Below are 25729 nucleotides of genomic sequence, written 5' to 3'. Positions count from 1 at the left end.
TAAATCATGATACAGATTTGTGAAGCTGCAATTAGGATGGACATTGTACAGCTGTGCAACACCAGTGGTAGCCCATCTACAAGTCTACTTTCAGAGCAGTTATATTCCTCTCCACATATGCAGTGAAGCTTCATCTTGGATCAATACTGGCAATTTAACAACTCTATTCAGTGTAGGAAAGGATCTTCTTGTCTGCTGCTGCTTGGAGACAATGTAGCGACTTTAAATTTCTCAATTCAGTATGGAAAAAAACTTAAACTGAAAAGTAATTGGAAACCACAAAGAAATATAAAAAATGCTATTTTTAATATTTCCACAGTTAATCATTTAACAATGGCAGTTAGGATTTCACAGAAAAACTAAGTAGTGAACAGCAAATTCTTGCGGCAATTTTTTATCTAGCTGTACTACATAGTCACATATGTACATGTGTGTATTTATGTACCCATACAGGCATGCATGTATACAAAAGAATAGTTTTAAACACAGCTCTGTCAAATCTCAAAAGTTCTTAAAGGGGTTGTACCAAAAACAATTTTTATCACTGACCCATAAGAAATGTGATGAAAAGGTGATAGATAAAAGTCTAATCCGTAATGGTCTCTCCACTAAAACCCCCACTGATCGTGAAAACGGGGCTCGCTGCATCCCCTGCAGTGAGGAGGATACTGAATGGAATGGTGGTCATGCATGCGCAGCGTTGCTCAAGTTTATTTTCAATAGTCCTACTGGAGACAACCGAGTGCTTGTACTCTTCTGTTTCCGTCAGCCCCATTGAAATCAATGTAACCATGCCACGCATATGGGAATGCCACTCCATTTAAGTTCCACATCACTGCAGGTGGGTGCAGTGACATTGCAGTAACAAGAAAAGGGAGGAGAGCCCTGTTCTCAAGATCGGTGGGGTCTCAGCAGTGAGCCCCTTACCGATCAGAATTGTATCTCCTGTCCCATGGGAATGTGATAAAAGTTGTTTTTGGTACAACCCCTTTAAAATTGTATATCTACCTAGTTCTGAATGGTGGTGAGATACAAATGACAGCTTTGTCAGTTCTTTTTAATAACCTAGAATTGTTAATTTCCTAGCTTCAATGAGATGTTATAGTAGCTTCTTTGCACCAAAAAGGTTTAGCCCATTGAAAAAAAACAGGTCTCCATGATTTACAGTCCTGCTTGTACAGCCTCCTCAATCTGTTTAAACACAGCAGGATCCTCGATAGTTGAGCCAATCTGTAAGAAAACAATAAGAATGTTGAAATGTATTACTCATTGTATTTTAATCCAAATTCTGTGTTAAATAGACAGTCAGCTACTGGACTTTGAACCCATAAGTTTAGCTTCTAGGGCTCAAAGTATCAAGCTTGTATACGCAGGATGTAAGCAGCATTCGGGGTATATTCATAGAGACATATTCAAACCATCTTCTAAAAGTAAAAATATTTGTTTATTCCATTTCTTTAGCAAGATGGTTTGAATAGGTCTCTATGAATATACCCCGAATGCTGCTTACATCCTGTGTATACAAGCTTGATACTTTTGTGTCATCTGGTCCGGATCCGGGTAAGCTGGCAAAACTTTGCATAATCTGTCTCCCACCTCACATTAAGAGGTTAAGCGTGTGCGGCACCCAAATCTTTGAATATGGGTTCAAAGTAGCTGAAACACTGAGTCCAGGAATGTAAGTGTTATACTTACCTTCCCTGCCGCTCCCTCGGTATCAGCTATCAATCTCACCTCTGAACACTTTTGGTGGACTACATAGTCATGCACATAGAATGAAAGGACTACATAAAGTGCACCTATGTAGTCTGCGAAATACCTTGCAGTGGCGGATTTCAGAACTGACAGCAGAAGAATGGTGGGGAAGGAAAGTCTAAAACTTAGGTCCTTCGACTCGGCATGTCAACTACTTTGAACCCATAAGCTTAAAAGATGTTTTCTGTGGAGAAAACTACTAATGACCTGTTCTCAGGATAGGTCACCAATAGTTGATCTGAGGTCCGCGCTCAGCTGATTGTGTGCCTGTTGCATGTGGTTTGTTAGCAAAACAACTCTGCCCTCATGTGTACGCATTATGTAACTTTACGCTATGGCTCACACTCACTCATCATCACTATAGCATCTACAGGGTAGGCCATAGAAAATTAGCCCGACACCACACTGTTATGAAAGCAGTCTAAAAGAAAATCTGTATACTGTAGAAGTAAAAATGGAAGCTGCATTGTGATTGGTTGCTATAGGCCGTAAAGATTTTTTTTTAGCCAGGTTTCATAAGAATGCGGTGCCGGGGTAATTCTCCGTGGCACACCCTGTTCAACAAACGTCATTGGAATGTTGTCTACTGGGAAATATTTTTAGTAGATGCACTAAGAATAAAAGAAAAGCCCGCAAAAGGCTTTTGAAAAATTCCACCAATGTGTCCACAAAAGTAGGCCAGTGGGACAACATGCAAAGGGACCTCCACGTTGGTTTGTCCTCGGTATTTCCTGTCTTCAAAATATCTGACGCCTTTACAGAATAACTATTATTCCTAATTCCACTGAATTATTTTCCTGAGCAGATTTCTATATATTGGTTGCAGTCGCTGTCCTGGGATGGGATGAATTTTCTACTAGTTATGAAAAAAATAAAAAATGTAATTTTGGGCATTTACTGTTTGACCTATTGTTAAAGACTGATTTCTTGCAATAGTCCTGTAAAATTTTTATCTCTTTTTTGCCTCATATGCAGACGTTTTGTTCACTTTAGACATCGGTGATCAAAGCAATTACTCCAGCATCATGTTGCAACATATGACAGGTCCTCCTTACCGTATTTTCACAGACCGAGGTAAAACCCATCTCCCATTGAGATGAATGAGTCATACCTCAATTGAAGATCCCAGATCCTCCAGTGTGATCAGGAACCCCTTCCCTTTACCCAGGTCTGTCCTAATAAGTGTATGCAAGCTCTGTATATAGGCTATAATTCTATCGCTAGCACTCTTTGCCATCCTAAAGCTTCAATATTTCATGCTGCAGGTAATTAGGGCCGCGAAGCCAAAATTACAATATGCTATTCATTCACTTTATAACAATCTGACAGTCTAATATTACCTTGTATGGTTTGCCATTAGCTAATGCAGATAAAGTAGAACGAGGGATCTTGCCAGAACGGGTTTTGGGTAGCTGCTTTACAATGATCACTTTCCTGAATGCTGCAACAGGTCCAATATGTTCTCGGACTAGTGATACTATTTCTTCTGCAAGTTTGTCTTTTGATTTTTCCACACCTGTGAAATAAGTCATACGTATATTAGATAGTACAGCAAACTCTATAGCTATAAAAGGAAAGACAAAACAAGAGAAGTATAGAGTCCTTACCATTTTGTAGCACACACAGTGCCAATGGGATATGTCCCTTCAAAGGATCTTCCAAGCCAACTACAGCACAGTCTACCACCAAATGATGCTGTAATACAGACTGCAATAAGAAGAGGGAAAAATGTTAAAATTGATGTACCAAATGAAGCAATGTAAAACTGGGTATTAATAAGGACACACAGGACCATCTACAGACCAAAGCTAAGACAGCTAAGAGCGCTAGTAGAAGTTCAACCATACTGCAATATCACCTCAAATACACGTTACATTTTACATCAATTCTACTGTTTAGGACGGGTTTATTGTCATACTTTGTAATTATGGACAAGAAAAAGTAGAAGGATTGACTAACCTCTTCAATGGCTCCTGCAGAGATCCTGTGTCCCGCAACATTGATGACGTCATCAACTCTGGACAATACATACACATATCCATCTTCATCCATGTACCCTGCATCCATTGTGTCATAATAGCCCTGGTAAAGTTATAAGAAATTTAAGACTTTAAAATATATTGCAAAGTATTTTAAAAAATGCTCTCCACTTACTGGAAACTTCTCGAAATAGAGGCTTTTGAACATTTCATCATTTTCCCAAAGAGTTGAAAATGCCCCTGGAGGTAAAGGTAACCTAAAGCAAAAGGAAAAAAAAAATCATAAAATGGTAACATATTCAAAGAGGGTTGCCTGATATTACAGGAAAAGCAAAATATTGTTACACTCCAAATAAGAAAAAAATGGGAAAGGAGAAGGTTGGAGTCTTGGAAATCTAGGAAGCAGAGAGAGACCAAAATATAAATATATAAAGGACTATCATAATTGTTGGGTTGCATATGATGTAATAAGCTCTGAAGAGCAGTTTGTGTGAAGACTTGATTCAAAGGGATTGCACCATACATCCAATACCTTATGGATTTTTTCATGACATTTCCTCTATTTATAGGCAATTTACTCGTAGGGAATGATAGTATTAACCACCTTACGCCATCGATTTATAGTTGGTAAAGAGGTCTCCTGTCCATCTACTTCAGTGTTTCGTAATAGAAGGAGTCTATAAATATCAGATTGAGGAATGTCATGCCTGTTGTAACTGTTCAAAAGATTGGCTAATTAAAAATGAGGTTTCTATCAGGATGTTCTTCCTCATAGAGGGGTTTGTTCACTCGGGATTTTCATCAATTGCCGGGAACAAGAAAGGCCAACAACTCTTTCTTTGGAAGAACTTGCCATTACATAGACAGTCCATTGACTTCACTGGGTAACAGGTAGGTAACTGTAGTGCTTTGTTTTAATGTGCTAGTGTTGCAGGTAAATTGAACACTTGCTGCCAAGTCCTTCTACAACAATGATCAGCTCTACTTTCAGAAGGCCATAACTCATAACAAGGTCTTAAGGTCCCTTTACACGGGACGACTGTCGTACGAGTGTTGGGCATCATTTGCGCATGTGTTTCCTCGCTCCCGTGCTCCTGCATGGGAGCTAGCAGAGATGGCTGGTTCTCGGAGCGGCCAGCAGGGGGAGGCAGGGTAATGCAGGAGATTTCTCTCCTCTCCCTCCCCCACCCCTCTCCTTTGCCATAACACAGTACCCTCTCACTACTGAACGGCGGCTGTTTAAACTGCACGATGAGCTATGAGCTTCATCGCTGATCTTTCATGCTCATCGCTCAGTTTAAACAGCCACGGTTCAGTAGAGCAGGGATCCCCAACTCCAGTCCTCAGGGACCACCAACAGGTCATGTTTTCAGGATCTCCTATAGTAAGAACACCTGTGGCAATGTCTGAGGCACCGACAATAATTACATCACCTGTGCAACACTAAGGAAATCCTGAAAACATGACCTGTTGGCGGTCTCTGAGGACTGGAGTTTGGGAACACTGCAGTAGAGAACGGCCGCTGTGTTATGTGAATGGAGGGGAGCAGGGGAGCAAGAGGAGAGAAATCTCCTGCACTGCCCCGCCCCCCTGCTGGACGCTCCGTGAGCCAGCCAGCTCTGCTAGTTCCCGTGCAGGAGCACAGGAGCGCAGAGACACAGGGACGAGTGTCGGGCATCATTTGCCCGACAGTCCTGTGTAAAGGGACCTTTAGCGCATACATTTTAACAAAAAGGCATAGTAATGCCACAAACTAACATGTAATTTAGTGTGGTCCTGATTTCACACTATGATTATATACAAAAATAAAAGGTCAATGAGCAGTTGTTTTTTATTGTATGCACCTCATAGTAGTGGTGGATAACTTTATTGAAGATAAGTAGTACTTTTACATTTTTTTTTTCAATTATCACAAGTAGCGATAAGCAAATTTTTCAAAAGATCAGTTCACCTAGTTCGCTGAATTTCCTCAAGATGTTTGGTTTCGTCCGAATTAGTTTGAACCAAACTGGAAGTTCAAAAAAACCTTCTAAAATAAGTATTGAAATAGTAATAATGGTTGTGGTGATGGTGCATCTTCAATACTTCACTGGATGTAGTTCAGTGTTTAGTACTGTTGCTTTGCAGTGCTGGGGTCCAAGTTCAAATCTGACTAAGCACAACTTCTGCATGAAATTGAAAAACTCCATGCAGATGTTGTCTGTTAGAATTATACCAGGACTCCATCATTGCAAAGCAACAGTGCTGAATACCGAGCCACCCTGCATCTTCCTTCCCTGTAGGAGAAGAAGAAACACAAAGAGAACATACAAACTCCATGCAGAAGTGGTCTTTGGTCAAATTTGAACCTAGGATGCCAGCATTGCAAAGCAACAGTGCTACAATTGATACAGAGCTTCTTCCTCCTCCTAAGTTTTCTCCTCCTCTGGAAGAGGTGGTAGGAAAAAGGAGGAAAAAAAAAAAAGAGAAGCAGGGTGGCAGGATTGTTAGCACAGTTGATCTTGCAGTGTTGGAGTCCTAGGTTCAAATCTGACTGGGGACATTACAGAATTGTGAAGTTGGAAGGGACTTCCAATGTCATTGTGTCGAACCCCCTGCTCAGTGCAGGATTCACTAAATCATCCCAGACAGATGTCACCCTCACTGTCAGAAAGATTATTCCAATATCTAATCTGTGTCTCCTCCCTTTCAGTTTCATCCCATTGCTTCTAGTCTTTCCTTGTGCAAATGAGAATAGGGCTGATCCTCTCTCTTCCCTAGTATTAGCTATCCCTCCTAGCTTTGTGTCGTTGCAAATTTGATCAGTTTCCCCTCAATTCCCTCATCCAGATCAATTATAAAAATTGTTGAACAACACTAGGCCTAAGACAGAGCCTTGTGGTACCCCACTTGATACATTCTTCCAATTGGAAGTTCAGGCATTTATGACCACTCTAAGTATGATCACTCAGCTAGTTGTGAATCCACCTGTTGCCTTGTCAATCCCATATTTAGTTCTTATAAAAAGGATGTTTTTTTTTAAAACTTCCGGTTTGGCAGAAACAAACTGCCTGTAGTTCAGGTTCTTGCTGAGCAATTTTTTTTTTGCAAAGTTCAACCCACTTTCGGGTTCTGCAGTTTCAAATTACTCATCTCTAGACACCAGATAATTCACTATGTTACTGAAGGCCTACTACAAGCAAAGTCACACACTTAGGGTGCATTCACATGGACGACAGTGAGTAACGCCCAACATTCTTGGGAACGACTCGCATCGCACAGCACACGGACACTCCATCTATGTGCGGTGTGATGTGCAGGAGACGCACACCTGCATGTTCTATTCTCATATGAAACTCGCGTGAAAATAGAACACGCTGTGACTTCTCCGTCTCACAGCATCGCTGCGAGAGAAAAATTGCTTATGTAAATAGATTCACTGCAAACAATGGGTTGTGTTTGTGTGAGTTTTGGGTGTTTCAAAAGACAAAAAACTTGCAGGATTCTCGCCTGTGTGAATGCACCCTCAGGCCGAGGACTTTACACAGTTCTATTTAAAAGGAGTGAGTAAAGCTTTGCCTTATTGATAAGCATTAACTGTATAATTTTGTATAGTTGTTGATACTTTAGACACAGACACATCTATAGTAGGAGATGACAAATAAAGATGACAAAGAAACTAGGGCACTTACTTAACTACAATATTCCCCAGAATGTTTGGCTTCACTTCTTGCAGAAAGCTGTCTATAATTTTAACTGCAACATAAATGGTCATATACATTTCAGAAGCTTCTTATAAAAACATACATAAATATACAGTGGAGATACACATGTTGTACAGGAACATACAAGAACATACATAGCTTATAGGAACTTTTTAAAGGACTGAAATAGAATTGAAGAAAAAAAACATAAACATGATACCAGATTCCCCTTATCTTCAACCAAGCATTCGTTTTAATACACTTAAGGAAAATCATTTCCAGCTTAGGCAAATCGGGGAGGAGAAGATGAGATATATATATATATATATATATATATTTTACACAGAAGGCGCTATTTATAGTCTAACAGCTATTGGAATCACATCTACATTGCTCAATACTGCTTTAGGTCTTCCACGCTGCCTCAGACAGGGTCTGTACAATACACTGCAATATAGAAGCATTGCAGTGTATTATAAAAGCAATTTTGTGGTCAAACCCCCTAGAGCAGTGGTAGCGAACCTATGGCACGCATGCCAAAGGCAGCACGCAGAGCCCTCCCTGCTGGCACGCGCCGCCATCGATCGCTTACCACTTGTGAATACCGGCAGGGCCCTGCTATTCTTGTATTATGTCACCACCAGAAGTTAGGGGTGGCGACATAATACAGAGGTTTGACATGTTGCAACACAACCAGCTTCTGATAGGCTGGGGGCGTGTGTGGCCTTACCAGGGGAAGTGTCGGCAGCATCGGTGACAGAGGGAGCAGCGGTGGCCCGTGCAGAGAGATTGGCGGCAGCAGCAGGGACACTGGAGGGAGCAGTGCCGGCAGCAGCTGGACAGCAGGACACAGAGCGGCTGCAGCACAGACTGTGGGTACGCTGTGGGGTGTCACTATTACGCGGGGGGGGGTGGTGGTGCTGTGGGGTGTCATTATGCGGGGGCCGCTGTGAGGTTTCGCCATTACGCAGGGAGCCGCTGTGCAGTGTCGCTATTACGCGAAGGGCCACTGTGGGGTGTCGCTATTATGCGGAGGGGCACTGTGGGGTGTCGCTATTACCACTGGGGGATGTTTACATGTGGCGGAAATGGGCAGGGCTGTTTCAAAATAGACCAGGTGCAGATTTTTACTGCTTTTTGGATGCGGAAAAGCTGCAGAATTTTCCACAGAAATTTCCGCTGAGGACATTCTGCAGTATTTCCGCATCTAAAAAGTAGTCCAAATCTGCTCGCTGTCTATTTTGAAGCGGCCCTGTCCTTTTTTAGAACGACGGGGGTAAAATCATACGTTGTGATAACCCCACCCCCTGATGTGTTGGCACTTTGCAATAAATAAGTGGGTTTTGGGTTGCAGTTTGGGCACTCGGTCTCTAAGGCCTCATGTCCACGGGGAAAATCAGGCCCGCTACGGATTCTCCATGGAGAATCTGCAGCGGGTCCCTCCTGCCCCGCGGACATGAGCGCTGAAAATAGGAATTTAAAAGAATTTACCCATCCGGAGCGGTTCGGGAAAGTCTTCTCTTCCTCACGGCCGGATCTTCTTTTTCGGCCGGCGGATGAACTCGGCACGTCGCCGGCGTGCATGCGCCGGGCACATCCGCCGAGCTGAAGCAAGAAAGATCCGGCCGTGAGGAATAGAAGACCTTCCCGGTCCGCTCCGGATGGGTAAATTCTTTTAAATTCCTATTTTAGGTCTCCCGCGGATCCGGACGGCTTCCATAGGAGACCCGCACGAAAATGGAGCATGGTCCAGATTTTTTCATGCTCTATTTTTTTTTTAAATCCCTTTTATTGACGATCCGCGGGTATTTATCTACCCCGCGGGTGGTCAATGCATCCCTATGGGGTGCGGATCCGCGGGCAGGAGAAGAGTTAAAATCCGCTGCGGATTTTAATTCTTATTTTGCCCGTGGACATGAGCCCTAAAAGGTTCACCATCACTACCCTAGAGGGACTTTGATTTCTTTCATATTTAACACTTCATGAAATGTTTTTGACTTTTTATAAAAAGAAAAAAAAAATGCCACCATTTTCCTCATACACATTATAGAACATGTTAAAAAATGCAAATAAAAAACCCACCGCATAAATGGTATTGCTAGATGTATAAAACTATTACGAACAGCGAATGTGGACGCACTGTGCCAACTAACCGGTTTGACTTTGGGCTAGTCATAAGGGCATTATCCTGACCGTTCCCTGGTTTTCACCCTTTAACTCCTGTAGAGGGATCTAGACTTTGTTGCTGAAAACTGAGCAGGCCACTACCTTCTGGAATAGTCCTGATGTAGTTGGAAGCTGACCTACGGGAGTCAGAGACACCAATGCAATGCAGCACGAAACAGGCTGAACTATAATCAAAGTCCGATCCAATGTTGGAGCAGGCAGCGTACAGATGTATTCCAGAAAATCGGTTCAAGGATCAGAGCAGACACAGGAGTCAGGAGCAGAAGACCTTTGCTGGGTGACTGAGAACAAACTCACACCAATACTCAGGCAAGGAGGAGTATGTCCAGCTCAGCTAAGGAGGAGGGCAATGGCCGGTTACCCCGCAGCTGGGCTGAGAGCACTGGGCAGGATTAACTCCTGCAGTGCTGATGGAAAGTACAGCTACAAGCCCATTCATACAGGAGGAGCAGAGTGACGCCTGCGTCTGCCCGCAACAGCAAGAGGGCGGCAGACACGAGTAGCTGGCCTAACAATAACAACCCATATTGTAGAAATAAAGCATTATTTAGTTGGCATGGTGAATGCAGAAAACACACACAGACACACACACACACACACAAGCTAAATAGCCATTTTTTGGATAGATGACCTCCAAAAAATGAAATTGAAAAGGGATCAAAAAGATGTATGTATTCCAAAAAGATACCATAAAAACTACTGCTTGTCTTGCCAAACAAGCCCTACTCAACTCTGGAGATGAAAAAATGAGGAAGCCATGGCTCTGTAAAAGTAGGGATGCAATAAAAAAAAATAAAAAAAAAAAAAAAGAAAAAATGGGGAAAAAAACCCACAAGTTTTATTTGGTGTGTACTATGCACCAAAAAAGGCCAAAGTGAATACACTAAATAAAATATGCAGCGAATACGCATAAAGATGCTGAAGGGCTGAAATATGTAGAGTATAGGCATTTTTCGGTCGATGAATATGCTGCATTTATGCTTACGCCCATGTAATTGAGCCCTTAGAAGGAGGGGTAGATGGAGGAGTGTCAGAGAAGCCAATTCTGAATTGCCATAGCACAAGTTTACAAAGTTGGCAGATGGGGGAACTATCATAACAGGATTAGCACTGCTGCAGGATAACATGCCCTCTGACCAACAGGGAGATGTCTGCTCCAGTAAGAAAGGGATTAGGAGCGCAGGGCAGGCTAAACAGGCCCTGGTAGTGGGAGACTCAATTATTAGGGGGACAGACAGGGCAATCTACCACAAAGACTAGGATTGTAGAACAGTGTGTTGTCTTCCTGGCGCTCAAATTCGACACATCACGGATCGGGTAGTCAAATTACTGGGTAGGACTGGTAAAGATCCAGCGGTCACAGTACACATTGGTACCAATGACAAAGTTAGGTAGGTGGATGGTCCTTCAAAACAATTTCATGGAAATAGGATCTAAGCATAGGGCAAGGACCTCCAAAGTAGTATTTTCTGAAATACTACCTGTACCATGTGCCACACCAGAAAGGCAGAGGGAGATTAGGGTGGTAAATAAGTGGCTCAAGAGTTGGTGTAAGAAGGAGGGGTTTGGGTTATTGGAGATCTAGGCCAACTTTGCTGTTGGCTACAAGCTCTACTGTAGGGATAAGCTGCATCTCAATGGGGAAGGTGCAGCTCTGTTTGGAGAGAAGTTGGCTAGAACGTAGGAGGGGTGTTTAAACTAGGGACTGGGGGAGGTGGGACACAGAAATAGTCAGTGACCTAGGATTAAGTAATGGAAATGGGGGTGGAGCAGTGTGAGGGGTTAGTACAGTTAGAACTGAAGGAACAGTTTTTAGGGATACACAAAATAAATAAAAACCACTAACTGCATGGTGACTAATGCTAGACATCTGAGCAATAGAGTTGATAAATCGGAAGTAATAATGTCTGTGGATAACCATTATATAGTGGAAATAACAGGGGGGGGGGAATACCTTGGAAATAGTAACCATGGTACAATAAAATTTTCATCTGGTCTTTCAATAAGGTGTTTTACTGGAGGACAAAGGAAGGCGAAGTTCAGTCAGCTTAGAGATACCCTTAACCTTATGAACTGGACAATGTCCTCAAAAATAAGAGTACAGGCAATAAGGCTGCCTGTCCACGGGCGTTGCGGTATTCCGCGGCGAATCTCCACTGCAGGAGCCGCCGCCTGGGAGCAGGAGCCTGTAGAAGAATCTCCGCGGACACCCTATCTGATATATAGGCTGTCTGCTGAGAATCGCAGCAATTCGCAGCATGCTGCGATTTGCCGACCGCAAGTGGAGAATCGCTATGATTCTCCGCTCGTGGACAGGGAGGCTGCACTTTCCATAGCAACGCTTTGGAAAGCGCGCATTGTGATCCCTGTGGCTGGATTATCGCCACGGGGAACGCAATGCAAAAACGCCTGTGGACAGGCAGCCTAAATGGGAAAATTTTAAATATATCTGAAATGCTCACTGTGAGTGGTTGATACCTTACAGCTATAAAAGGGTTAGCAATAGGAGAAAAACAATGTGGCTCAATAAAAATGTAAAGGGGCAATAAACAATAATAAAGCATTTAAAATACTGAAACAAGAAGGCAGCGAAGAAGCACTAAAAAGCTATAAGGAAAAAAATAAATTCTATGAAAAGAAAAAACAGCAAAGATGGAGACACAGACTCCTCGCCAAAGAATAAAACTAACTGTAAACTGTTGATCTATATAAATAGTAAAATTGCAATGGAAAGTATTGGCCTTTAGAAAATAATGCAGGAAAAATTGTAGAGGGTGATTTGGAGAAAGCAAATCTAGCTATTAAATAGTTTTTTCTCCACTGTATTCAGAGAAAAATGAAATGTTAGGTGAAATGCAGAGTGATAAAGTAAACTCTCCAGTCTAACCCAGGAGGAATTGCAGAGTCACCCTAAAAGATAAAAATAGACAAATCACTGTATCCTGATGACATACACCCTTAGTTTCTAAGGGAATTTAGTAATGTGATAGACAATCCATATTTCGTATATTTAAGAACTCTATAGTGACAGGGTCTGTTCCACTGGATCGGTGAATAACCAGCGTGTTTCAGGCTTTTTGCCCCTCATCAATTTGTGCAACCAGAAACCTACTGCACACAGATGAGGGGCAAAAACCTCAAAACAAATGTATGTATGCTTTACTGGCTTTTGATTTTCAATTCCCAATCATTGTTATAAAGACTTGTATGAAAGATCCAACATTAATTTGCAGGAATGCTGCCATCCAACAGGTGGCGCTGCAGAGGTATTGTTTCATCTTCCTTATTTGCATATATTTCCCAGAAGAGCTTGCATGGCCTTATAAGCCTCCTTACTCACCAGATAGGTGTCGCCACACACACCTTCTAAATGCTCTCCTTAAGGACAAATGATACCCTTCCCGATCCTCTGGGTTTGTTTTGTGACAATAGTGCTGGAGGCTTCCTGTGACACTAGCTTCTTCTGCTCTGCCGCTAGCGGTGCACAGCTTTACACTGCTAGCGCGCCAGAAGAGGAGGAGCGGCGAAGCCCTCAACTGGTGCTTCACTGACTGCACTACATCATAAGATTCCCAGTCAGTGAAGAAACCTTAAGGCAGCTCGGATGTTTTAATAAGAATCATTTTTAAAATATTGTATTCGGCTAAAGTAGCCATATCCTTAAATTGATCTCTAGCAAAAAGAAAAAAAAATTGCAGCATATTTCTTAAACATTAACGGAAACAGACCAAAGTGTCAGATGAATGAATCTGGTGATATAAATGTACGGTAACAATTTTGATTAATTTTTATCATTTTTTATATTTGCAGCATATTGTGCTATATAGTCTTAATATAGCACCTTCACCACTAGAGGGTGCTAACACACCATAAACATTCCCAGGAGTTCAGATAAAACTTGGTGCTTTAACTCAGACAAGGTTGTAAGGGCCTGCTTACATCACGTCTTGTGAGGTTCGCTTAGGGTGTATGCCAGAAAAGGCTTCACTTTTTCATAATGACAGATGCCATGGTACGACATCCATCAGGGCCTCTATTAAAAACATACGTTAGGAGCTTTTTTAAAAGCATACGTCAACTGGGGGCAAATAAGGTGATGCGAACATAGCCTATGGGTGTAACAACTGGTCATGTGGATTTTCTTAGCAGTAATGCCTTAGTTTACATTCTAAAAGCAGCATGCTGTATATAAAGACATAGCTATAGTATCTATTCTTCATCAAATGTATAGTTCACACTATTGCCTTGCAGTCTTTGATTCCAAGGTGATGCACACTGATTAGTCGATTGCTATAACGTTAAATGGAACCTGTCACCAGGTTGATGCTACCTGACCGAAGGGCAGTATGAATGCAGGACAGGGATGTACAGTGTGCACATGTATAGTTCATTCTGAAACACTAATATTCCAGAATAAGCATACTTTGAAAGTTCATTCCAAAGGGGAGCGCTGAGTCGGAGGGGGACATTGCCAGTCTCTCTCCACCCAGCTCATCTAGAGCGACAGCTTTTTCCTTGTTTGTGTATAGGGGTAGAGTTGTTACACTAGATGATGTGGGCAGGAGAAGTCAGCACGGCGCTTTGTTTGATGTGTCAACATTGTGCTGCAGTCGCCTGAAGTAGAGTAAAAGTTGTTGATTGAGTCCAGATCCAGTCTTATTTCTGTGCCATTCCCCACTGCCACAGATATATTGAACAATGACACAACTGGATTGAGCAGTCCTTACATCAGGCCTGGAGACCTCAATTTCCACCAGATCTTCCACTAAATTAGGTTGTACCAAAGTGATTGCGGGCTATCAGCCTGCCCTACTTTACTGCTAAGGGTCTCTAAGAGGCTACTATCAGCCACAGCATGCCCTACTTTAACCCTTAGCAATCCAATTTTGGATTCAGGGTTTCCTAGGGGGGTTTTCCCTTTCTGACATTATACAAAGTCGCCATTACTGCTGTATGGGACATGCTGGAGAGACCCCCGACAACAGAGCGGCCAGTAATATACAGTAAGAATACCCTGCTGGATGTCTTCCCACATCGGAGCTGTACAGCCTTCAATCAGAATGTCTGAAAACATCAGACAGTGGACTAGAAAGGGTTAATACAGCACATGAAGTTGCACCAGCCACTTTGCTTAGCAGTCGTCCAGCATCTCACAGGGTGGCAAACACAGTTTTGGTCAAATTTGGTCAATTTTGCGAAAGGGTGTCATCTTTTTAAAGGACCATTCGGTTCAGTTTGGAATCGTAGTAGTTTAACTTGAATTCAGGGTATGAGACTACTTGCAGAACACATACTGCTGGAGGAGGAGTGTTACTCCTTTGTTTGCCCCTTTTGACCCACCAGTTCACTCCCTATACCTAGGAGGAATAGGCCTCTGGGCAACCAGACTTCCTTTGTACCAGTCCAGAGGCAAACTGAACAGTGGACAATCACAGAAAACGAGGTCCCTCAGTTCTGCCACCAGCTTGTCACATAACAGCTTTACTTGGGCCTTTTGCTCTGTACCTCATACAGCAGATTGCACCGGCACTATATGTGCTATATGTGGTCACTGTCTCAGCGCAATACTGCCATCTCAGTGCTGCCAATGTCAGTGTCAAGCCCACAATTGCTTGATGTAACCTTCTGTAGTACCCCAGAGCTGGGTACTTAAGCACTTTCTGTGATGATTACAGTGTTAAATCAGGTTTAATGTGATATATGAAAAGTTATGATGTTATATGTTCATATTTCTCATTGAATTGTGTTCTGGCAATATTTTCCAGCCGCTGGCGAGTACAGATCACCTAACAACAGTCAGGGGAGTGGTTAGCCAGGGAGAAGCAAGGAGAAAGCCAACGCGGTGGGAAGGGGAACATCAGAACAACTTGTCCTTGGTTACTCACACTTTTGAAGAGTTAGCAGTGGAGAGAGATAGAGAGAGATAATGAAAGGAGTTTGGCCAGGAGAGAACTACAGCAAGAAGCTAGTACAAACAAGCAAGCCAGAAACCAGTCAGCTCTTTGTAATCCCAGCCAGAGAAGTAAAACTGGAGTGTAAAGTCATGAGGTCAAGAAGGGGAACTTCAACCCTCACCTCTCAACTCTAACTAAAGTGTTTTTCTAATGTCAAGTTCTCTTCATCTACCTCAAGTAAACGCAATTGAAGTTGTGTAACTACTGCCAAGTAAAGAACTTTCTCTCCCCCGCCAATAAAGTGTTAATGTGTTTTACCAGCTAATCCTGCTTCCTGGAGTAACTTCCCACCATCTACAACATCTGCACTGAGGTACCACACTATACAGTCCAGGCAAGGATTACTATCCCCATTTTTGTTCAGTCCTCCACTTTTTGTATTTATTATTTCTGTTCAGAATGGGTTCCTGCTTGTATACGGACTGACATTACAACAAAACATCTTCTCCTACCCAACTCTATGGGTAGCGCCCCACTGGGGTATCACCATCTTACCCTGCCAAACCCCGCAGGCAGCACGCAGAGAAAACTGCCATATTTTCCACTGTGTAGCACAATGCCAAACCACATTTACCACCTTTCCAGGAGGAGCAGTAGAGCCACCGTGACTACCATCTTAGTTTCCCTTGCTGCTTAACCCCTCCTAGGTCTGGGTTGCTGCACTTCTGCCAGGAACCTACATCTAGTCAACAGCAATACTGACAATACCCAGTATTGCTGCCATGTACAGCAGTCCACTGGCCAGCAGAACTGTATAACATAAGTGCAGTGACAAGTAAAGGCATACATATGGAGGGTGCAGTGGAAACAACAGACCAATAACACACACAGGGAATAATGTAAGAATACCATAAGGGACAAAATGAGAGTTACACCTCCCCTTAACCACCTTGTGCTTTCTATGATGCCTTGTCTTCCCATCTACCCCTACACTTAACCCACACCAACCCAAGCAAACCTCTGCACCTATTAAAATAAAGGGAAAGCTTCTAAGCACTTCTAAACATGTTTTGGCACGCAGAAATAAAAGGATGTAGGCCTGGGCCAATGGGTGTCAGGCAGTAGTTGCACCTCAACCATAATAGCATAACAATATGTCAAGAATGCTACCTTTTCTCCTTAGGAAGAGAACCTACAAGGTCAGTGAGGGAGGAGACTTATAAGGCCATTCATGCTTCTCTGGGTAATATGCAAATAAGGGAGATGGAACAATACCTTTGCAGCACCACTCACCTTCTAGGTGCTCTCCCTAAGAAGAAAAGATAGCGTTCCTGACCCACATCAAAGGCCTCTCGCCTGCCAAGCCAGAAACCTACTGCACACTGATGAGGGGCAAACACCCCGAAACAGCTGTCTGTGTATGGTTTCTGGCTTTTTCTTTCAATTCCCAGTCATTGTTACAAGGCTTGTATAGAAGAGTCTAACATTGACTTCCAGGAATGCTGCCTTCCAATAGGTAGAGCTACAGATGTATTGTTCCATCTCCCTTATTTGCATAGCAATAAAAACAATACATAGAGGGGACCATCAGGGCCAATAACCCTTGGTTACAGAGACCCATGTAGTTTCCAGTAGGTAGTACAACAGCTTACAGTCCACTCCTGGCTAAACATTCATTATCAGTCCATCGCCTTGTTAGAATTCTTTTTTCCCCAAGTGAGTTTCTTTCGACTGCAAGATAGATTTAGGCCTTGTCTTATCTGAAATAATATAGCTTACATTTCAGCAGCCTTGACATTACAGTTCACTTTCACGCTCAACATGTGTGATTCACAGCTTTGAGATTATCTCCGTACAGATAATAGATGTTCTGCATATCAAATAACTTCAAAGCTGTGAACAGCACCTTCTGCATATGCTCAACACCTTCTAAAGCTCTCCCAGGAAGAAATATTGCATGAAAGAGACAGAAGTATTTACAGATAAAAGATTTTGTCACATCTCACCGCTGTTCTAATATAGTTAGTATAAATTGCAAAAGGCAGATTTTACTTTCACACACTTTATTCTTTTAAAGCTGAAGCAATGTTTCCCCAAAAGCCCTTTATTAAATAAAGGAAGACCTTTCTGGAGAGCCAGAAATGATGCTGAAGATAGGGACTGGCATAGAGAAGGCCAATTTCTTATCAAAGCTGATGATTAGTAGAGTCAACCCTTGCTATACATCTGCAGGGACACACAGGGGTGGCTGATGTTCTTTAATAAGCTTTTATTTACAGTGCCATGAGGACAACACTTTTCCATGAAGGTGAATCAAAAAGTAATGTCTCCGTGTCTAACGTTTTATCCATTCAAGTGACTGTGAATGGCTAATAAGGGAGATGGAATAAATCCTCCACAGTGCCACCTATTGAAAGGCAGCATTCCTTCAAGCCAAAGTCAGACTTTTTATACAAGCCTTGTTACAATGACCGGGAATTAAAAGCAAAGCCAGACTCCATGTACAGACAGCTGTTTCAGGGTTGTTGCCCTTCATCAGTGTACAGTAGGAGTCTGGCTTTGCTAGTGAGAGGCCTGGGACGGTGGGTCAGAAACACTATCTTTTCTCCTTAGGGAGAGCAACTATATACTATAAACTAAGTGAGGAGACTCAAATGTGAATGGCTATGAATGATGGTTTATAGGTTTCCCTGCTCTACTAACAATGCATGATTTTCTTTTTAAGACTGAGTGATTAGAACCATGGATCTGAGACTAAAACAAAGAGCGGTCTTTGAATTTCTGGAAAGGGGTGTGCACCTAAAGAAATGTTTATTGGGACACTATTCCACCCTTAAGTTTGTGCCAAGTGGGTTCCCCAAGCAGTTGAGAATCGGAGGTGGTATGTGGAGGTCTGTCAAGAACTCCTGGATGACTCTGAAGCTAAGGAACAGGATTTCTTCAAAAATGTAGTCACTGGGGATGAGATATGGGCACACCTTAATGGCCCAGTGTGTAAGGTTCAATCCAAGGAATAGCACCATATTGGTTTACCATGTGCCAAAAAATTCAAATCTCCACATCAACACAGAAGCAAACTGGATTTCATACTTTATCACCATTACATGCAATACATTTACATAATCGTTGAACCTAGCTTGTATAGTAGTTTCCTGTACAGGAGACTTCAGAGCAAACCTTACACAGACTATAGCCTGATCAGTTTATTGATAAGGTTGTGGTGACAGTGGAGGCATTGCTCTTTGATTCACCCTTGTACATGGTGTATTAGAGTATAGAGGCAATATAGGGAGTGTGTGTGTGCTTGCCAATCTACTGGCCGGAGTGAAGTCTCGACAGAATAAGCCGGTCACCATCTGAAAAATTTGATACGTCCATATGTTATTCAGCATAGTCACCTAATTTTCTGATCGGGCACCATATTGGCCAGCAACAGCTCCTCCCCCATCCTGGCCCTGCTACAAGGAAGATGTAGTACTTACATGGCAGCCATTCAGATGAATGGCCGTTGATGTCATATAAGAGCAGCTTGAGTCCCCCGGAATGGGAGACGTTTCCCCAGGAGCGGCTTTCTGTGGAGGTCACGAGTGGGGAAACCCCCTTGCTTTGCGGTCCATATGCTCTAATAGGGCAATTGAACAGGAATTGTCTTCACGAGACAAATCCTTTACCTTTTTAACACTTTAAGCACCATTGTATGCACTTAAGGTGTTAAAAATCAGGTCTTCATAATCAGGGTTTTTGTGTGCATTTATAATAGCTTTATTTTAGGTCATTGTTAAAGAAATAGTACTTCTTTTATTCTTAAGGCTAAAATGTGACTGGGGCGTGGGTCGTGCTCAGGTTGGTGGCACAATATTTATTTTGCCTATTGTTTTTGGTAACAATGTCTTAACCTTTAATTCCTCCCCATTTTTGCCATCAAAACCTCAGAACAGACCTCATAGGATATATTATATACTTTCCTGCTGTAACTGGGGCTGAATGTTACATTTGATAAAAGTTGCCTAAATGTTTCTCTCCCCGTCATACAGGTCCCAGCCATCTTCCAGCTGTGGATTGTTGCACCTCATCTCAAGGAATTAGACTTCAACTGAATGCTAAATGTTTTGTCTACTAATCTGATAGTTATCCCCGGTCTATGAAGACGTTGGCATTGGGATGCATTTATTCAAACAGTTTAAAAGAAACTAAAAAGCTGAAAGTATTTGTTTAATAAAACTCCAGGCATTTTAGGTGTAAAGTTCTTAGAATGATAACTCAGGATTGCCCCAAAATTTGAGTACCCCATGTGTGTAACTAAGAGTTACATTTTTTTCATTTTAAACAAATACGTGGTTTGGCAAAAAAGAACCACTCGAGTAGAAGGCAGTGACAACAAAGTCACCCATCAATGTAAGTGACATTTTCCCTATTGTGAAGGTGGATCATTGGAAGTTAGAATTGTGTGTGTGTGTATATTATATATATATATATATATATATATATATATATATATATATATATATATATATATATATATATATATATATATATATATATATTATATATATATATATATATATTATAATCTGCATGCCAATTTACAAGAGTTCTGGTGCAGCCTGGCCTCTCTAATGGCAGGATTTTTTTAAGCTGTGCAGTGCTGAGGTTTATTCTCTTGATAAAATAGAAATAATGTTACTTGCCGAAGCAACATGAAATCACAGTGCTTGAAATAAGTGAAGACTTTCATGTGAAGTGCATTGACTTACCGTTGTATCCTGGTACAGGCTTCCCAGCTTGCCCTGGGGGAGGCGTTAATGAATTTCCCAGACCAGTACATGTTGCTGAAATAGGGGATCCCGTTTCTAAAGACAGTTGAACCATAAGGATAAGATAAGAGCACAGATAAATATCATAGTATATTGCAGAAAAAAAATAATAGACTTTGGCCGCCTGCAGACGAGCGGGTCGGATCCGGCAGCGAGAATTCTCGCCGCGGGACCCGACCCGAGAGCCTGCAGGGACAAGCACATACTCACCCGCGCCTGGCGGCCCCGGCTCTTTCATGTGCTGGCTGCGGCGCAGCCGGCGCATGCGCAGACCGGAGCCGGCGGCCGGGTGAGTGCGTGCCCCGCACAAAAATAGGACATGCCGCGGTTTCTTTGCCGCGCGAGATTTCGCGCGGCCAAACCGTGGCCGTCTGCATAGGAGTGCGTATTGTAATGCACTCCTATGCAAACTTTCAGTGGCGGAAATCCCGCGGGAAATCCCGCCGCGGGATTTCCGCCCGTGTACAGGCGGCCTTATGCTGGGTTTACAAACAATGGCCAACACTCGTCCCCACACATACTGGCTCCCATACACCTGCACAGGAGCTAATATCGCTGTCTCACACCGGGGAGGCAGCAGGAGATTTCTCTTCTCTCGCTCCCCCGCCCCTCTCCATTGACATAACACAGCGGCCGTTCAGTACTGAACAGCCGCTATTTAAACTAAACAAGGAGCGATCAGCTGATCATCCATTGTTTATGCAGCATAAACGATGGACAATGAGCTGATCGCTTCTCGTTCAATGTAACTAGCTACCGTTCAGTACTGAACGGCCACTGTGTTATGTCAACGAGAGGGGCGGGGGAGCGAGAGAAGAGAAATCTCCTGCTGCCGCCCCGCCCCCCTGCTGGCGGCTCTATGAGCGAGCCAGCAATAGTAGCTCCTGTGCAGGAGTACGGGAGCGAGGACACAGAGTGACAAGTGTCGGGCATCGTTTGCCCAACATTTGTCCTGTGTAAACCCAGCATTAGGGTCTATTAACAGTACTGTAGTAATATTCCGCACCCATGGAAATCTACAGTATGTGGCTCTACTGTATCTCCATACACCTCAAACTAAAAATATAAATATTTTGTTTTCCTGAGTATTACGACAAGGCTTTAAGAGAGAATATGCATATAATACAGCATGATATGGAGGAACATGGAGTGTCTACTTCACCGTGGTACAGAGCTATAGGGACTCAGGACTGCAGATTCTGTTTGGAAGCATGCAAAGACGGCATTAAAACTTACATATTTATAGTCCATATGAAAATCTTAGATTCTTTGTAAGAAAAAAAAAAGTAGTCAGGAAGACTGGATTCTATGCAGCTTTATTTATGCCTTGCCAAAACAAGGGAATAACCTAAGGGCAGACTAGACTGACCATGTGGATTTTTTCTGCCATACATTTTCTATGCTTCTAATAGTATGCATATCCTGTCACTCCTCGATTTCTATTTAGATTGTAAGCTCTTATGGACAGGACCCTCTCTTCTATTGTCTTAATGTTAACTCATTTAATTTAAGTAGCTGTCATTTTACGTAATAAATAACCACCTTTATTTCTGTAACTCATACATATTACATAGAGATGAGTGAGCATACTTGATAACGCAAACTACTCGAGCGAGTAGTGCCTTATTCGAGTACCTGCCCGCTCGTCTCTAAAGATTCGGCTGCCGGCGCGGGTGAGAGGTGAGTTGCGGCAGTGAGCAGGGTGGAACGGGGGGGGGGGGGGGGGAGAGGGAGAGAGATCTCTCCTCCGTTCCTCCCCGCTCTCCCCCGCCGGCAGCCGAATCTTTAGAGACGAGCGGGCAGGTACTCGAATAAGGCACTGCTCGCTCGAGTAATTTGCCTTAGCGAGTATGTTCACTCATCTCTAATATTACGCACTTTATAACCCCTGATACTGGGTTCTGTCCCCACCGGGGCTCACAATCTATAGCCACCTATCTGCATAGTTTTGGAGTGTGGGAGGAAATTGGAGTACCTGGAAAACCCCACGCAAATATGGGGAGAGCATATGAACTCCATGCAAATGTTTGTTCCTCCCTAATTCTAAAGTGCTGTTAAATATGTTGGCGCTATTTTATCCCATTATTTAAATGGTTTTTGGATTCCCCCTCATTGGATCTAGTATGTAAACTCATATTACAGAACTTTGAAAATACCCATTTTAACTATAAAATAGGATAGTGCGATTTTCATGGTGCCATAGAAAAAAAAAAGGGAATCTAGGATGGCATTGGAATTTCTGTCCCCATCTACATTGAATTACCAGGGGTGAAAAAGCATCTTTCACATTACGTTCATATGCAACAGATTTGTTACAGAAATGTCTGACTGAAGATGTGTTACATACATGTGATGGGGTTTCTGCAAACCCAATTCAGAGGAATAGGACATCCACAGAAAGTTCAGCAACAAATCTGCTACATATGAACATACCCCAAGATGTCAGCTACTGTAGACCCTAAGGGAAATTAAATATAGCTGGAAGGTGGCTGTTTGTTATACCCACTATCAGAGGCGTAACTTGAGGCTTCTGAGCCCCAATGCAAAACCTGTAACAGGGCCCCAACTATAATGCTTTATTCATAGTACTATATGGAAAAGAGAGGCCTTATGGGCCCCCAAAGGGTCCGGGGCCTGGGTGCAACCGCATCCCCTCTAGTTATGCCCCTGGACATAATTGATTCTTGGATGGAAATACCCATTAAGCAGCATGTATAAGGATCTTTAGATCATAAACATATAGTGGCACATTTATATAAGGCCGCTTTCACACGGCAGAGAAAAATCACGCAATCACAAATCTTGCACGAATAAGAACCACATTTTTTTGAACGGAGTCAAATACATAAGTGATGCGGGAAAAATTGTGGTGTGTCCTATGTTTTCACATTCTTCAGAATGCATCGCCGCATGTTTTTAAGGAGACAGCAAAACACATTGCAGTGTGCGATGCGCATGCGAGTGCAATGCAAGGCTTTCTGTTGAAAAATATGGGAAACACTTGCTGATCCTCCATTGTTGGCTGCGGACAAGGGGTGTGGAGGGTGTGGAGCCTAGCTGTGCCCCCTCCCATTGCCAAGAGCCAGGGGAAAGGAGAGCAGAGGTGAGCCTGCGGGGGGAGGGTAAAGCAGAGGGAGGGAGTTTAGCAGCCACGCTGCTAAACTCCCTCCCACCTCCTGCTCTGTCATGGGCTCCCATAGGAGTCCATGCAGCGGCCGACGTATTCCGTCCCAAAAGATAGTTCCAGGACTATCTTCTGGGCCTGACGTAAAAAAACGCCTGGCGCTATATTGGCCTGGCCGTGCGCTTTTACATCTCAGGAATACGGCCATGTGATCTGATGCATTTAAATCCAATGCATCAGATCACAGCGTATATCGGCGGGCCATGAAAATGGCTGGCTGATACACGCTCGTGGGAATAAAGCCTTACTATGTAAATGCCTATTTTATGACTTTTTAAATGGTATAGGGGGGTTAATAGGTGTAAAAAAAAAGTGGTGACAGGTTCCTTTTTATTGATTAAAATATTGACACAGAGCACATCACACCTGCAAATCACTTTTATCATCTTGCCTTCCCCTAATCTGATATGGATTGACCAACAAGACTATAAAACATTTACAACCTGGTGGCAATAGATCTGTAGATAACAAGACCTCTTTGTTATTCTGGATTATCAGTTAATTAAGAAGTTAATTTAATTAAGTTAAAGATTAATAATTGTAACACTTAAAATCCAATTTTCTTCAATCTGACTTTCTACACAATCATAGTATGCATTCACATGTTGTCTCCAGTAAGCAGATTAGACCGCAGATGAAGATTTGCATTTAAGCTGATGATCTGGATTTTGTTTGAGAAATATGTAACTAAGGTAATTCTCAATCAAAATCTGCATAAAATGAGCATCAGAGAAAATGCTGGATTTAGGTTATCTGTTCTTCATCATTTCACCATAAAACTGCTGCAGATGTCATAAAGTTTAAGAATGATAACGCATACAAGCCTGTTTGATGTAGAACAAAAATGTTCTCATATCAGGTGGCAAATTCTGCCTCTGTGAGTTACTGTGAGCAGAAGGAATTGCTGCCCTTAATTAACATTAGAGACGATTAGGTAAGCAGAAGCTCATCATATCATCCCTGTAACAATTAAAAAAAAGACAAAAATGCAGGAAAATTATCTGCAACTGCAGTCATAAAAAAAATTAATGTATCCCTGAGGACAGAGGCGTAACTTGAAGCTTCTGGGCCCCAAAGCAAAACCTGTAACAGGGCCCACAACTCTAATGCTTTATTCATTGCACTGGGTTCCCTTTATAGAGAAGAGAGGCTTATGAGCCCCCTAAGGCTCCTGGGGCCGGGTGCAACCGTATCCCTTATAGTTATGCCAGTGCCCGAGGACACTTAAAGGTCACTAGGGGGTCACAAGTGGTCCCATTAACCATGGCTCATCCTCACAGCCAGCCCTCCTTCCACTTTCCCAAATGACAAAGTTGCATTTTCAGAGTCTTGATGAAGCTAGTGTGAAATGTATGTTGGGGTCCTGGAGCAGTGTGCTCTTTTCTACATTCTCATCATGGCATATGATATTTTCATAGTGTCTTTTATTTAGGCAGGGTTTACCTATTGGATGAATGTGGATCAGCTGACCTACATTTGCAGCTGGTCAGAGGTAAACCTAGACTCTGATGCCTGAGGCAAGCTATAGAAAGGTGCCCCCCTCCATTCAGAGGCATAATTGCCCTTACGAGAGTTGAGCTACTTATCTTAGGCAGTACCACCCTACAAAAACCTGACTCAGCACCGTGGCCGGAGTTTACATGAAACAGGTGCAGGGTCAGTGTGAAGTGTTTGCAAATAACCAACCATCCAGAACAAGCTGCATCTACAGAGCTCTAAGTGCAGCACATGGGTTGGGGGTAGCCTGGTGTCTATTGTTGGCTCCTAGGCTTGCTAAGTATTTCAGCCCATTAAGTTTTGCCTGTAAAAGTACAATATACTGCAATAGACCAGTAATGCAGTATATTGTACAAGCAATTAGATTCTTCTGCGGGAACTAAAATATAAAAGTTTAAGTATTAAAAGGAATAAAACATATTTAAAATGTTAAAACTAAAACACTTTTCCCAGCATACACTTAAAAAAATATTGAAGAAAAAAGAAAATTGGCATGGTTACATATATTGAAGTCCAAACTATTAAAATATCCCAAAATTATCTGTCCTGCAGAGTAAATGTTGTAAAAAGAGAAAAAAAAAATACACAAATGTCAGAATTGCATTTGTTTTTTCTTTAAAAACACTGACCCAGTCACCCCTCAATAAAAAATAAAATAAAAATTGATCACAAAGCAGTACGTATCCAAAAATATTACCAATAAAAAATAAAGCTCGCTCCATGAAAACAGAAGTCC

General features: G+C 42.6%; 1 protein-coding gene across 1 annotated transcript in view; it reads right to left on the bottom strand.

Moving 5' to 3' along the window:
- Positions 1-287: 287 nt before the first annotated feature.
- The window catches only part of ACSS3 (acyl-CoA synthetase short chain family member 3), a 91336-nt gene continuing 65894 nt past the window's right edge, over positions 288-25729 (bottom strand). Inside the window, exons 10-16 of the mRNA XM_066591484.1 lie at positions 20253-20348; positions 7406-7469; positions 3910-3991; positions 3715-3837; positions 3363-3462; positions 3096-3271; positions 288-1230 (exon numbers count right to left, since the gene is read on the bottom strand). Of these exons, the coding sequence (XP_066447581.1) occupies positions 1162-1230; positions 3096-3271; positions 3363-3462; positions 3715-3837; positions 3910-3991; positions 7406-7469; positions 20253-20348 (710 nt within the window). The 3' untranslated portion in view covers positions 288-1161. The remainder of the gene's footprint in view (positions 1231-3095; positions 3272-3362; positions 3463-3714; positions 3838-3909; positions 3992-7405; positions 7470-20252; positions 20349-25729) is intronic.

Source organism: Eleutherodactylus coqui, chromosome 2 (genome assembly GCF_035609145.1).
Source record: "Eleutherodactylus coqui strain aEleCoq1 chromosome 2, aEleCoq1.hap1, whole genome shotgun sequence".
NCBI classification, from domain to species: Eukaryota; Metazoa; Chordata; class Amphibia; order Anura; family Eleutherodactylidae; genus Eleutherodactylus; species Eleutherodactylus coqui.
Note: the sequence above shows the minus strand (reverse complement) of the source record. Positions and strands in the feature narration are given on the sequence as shown.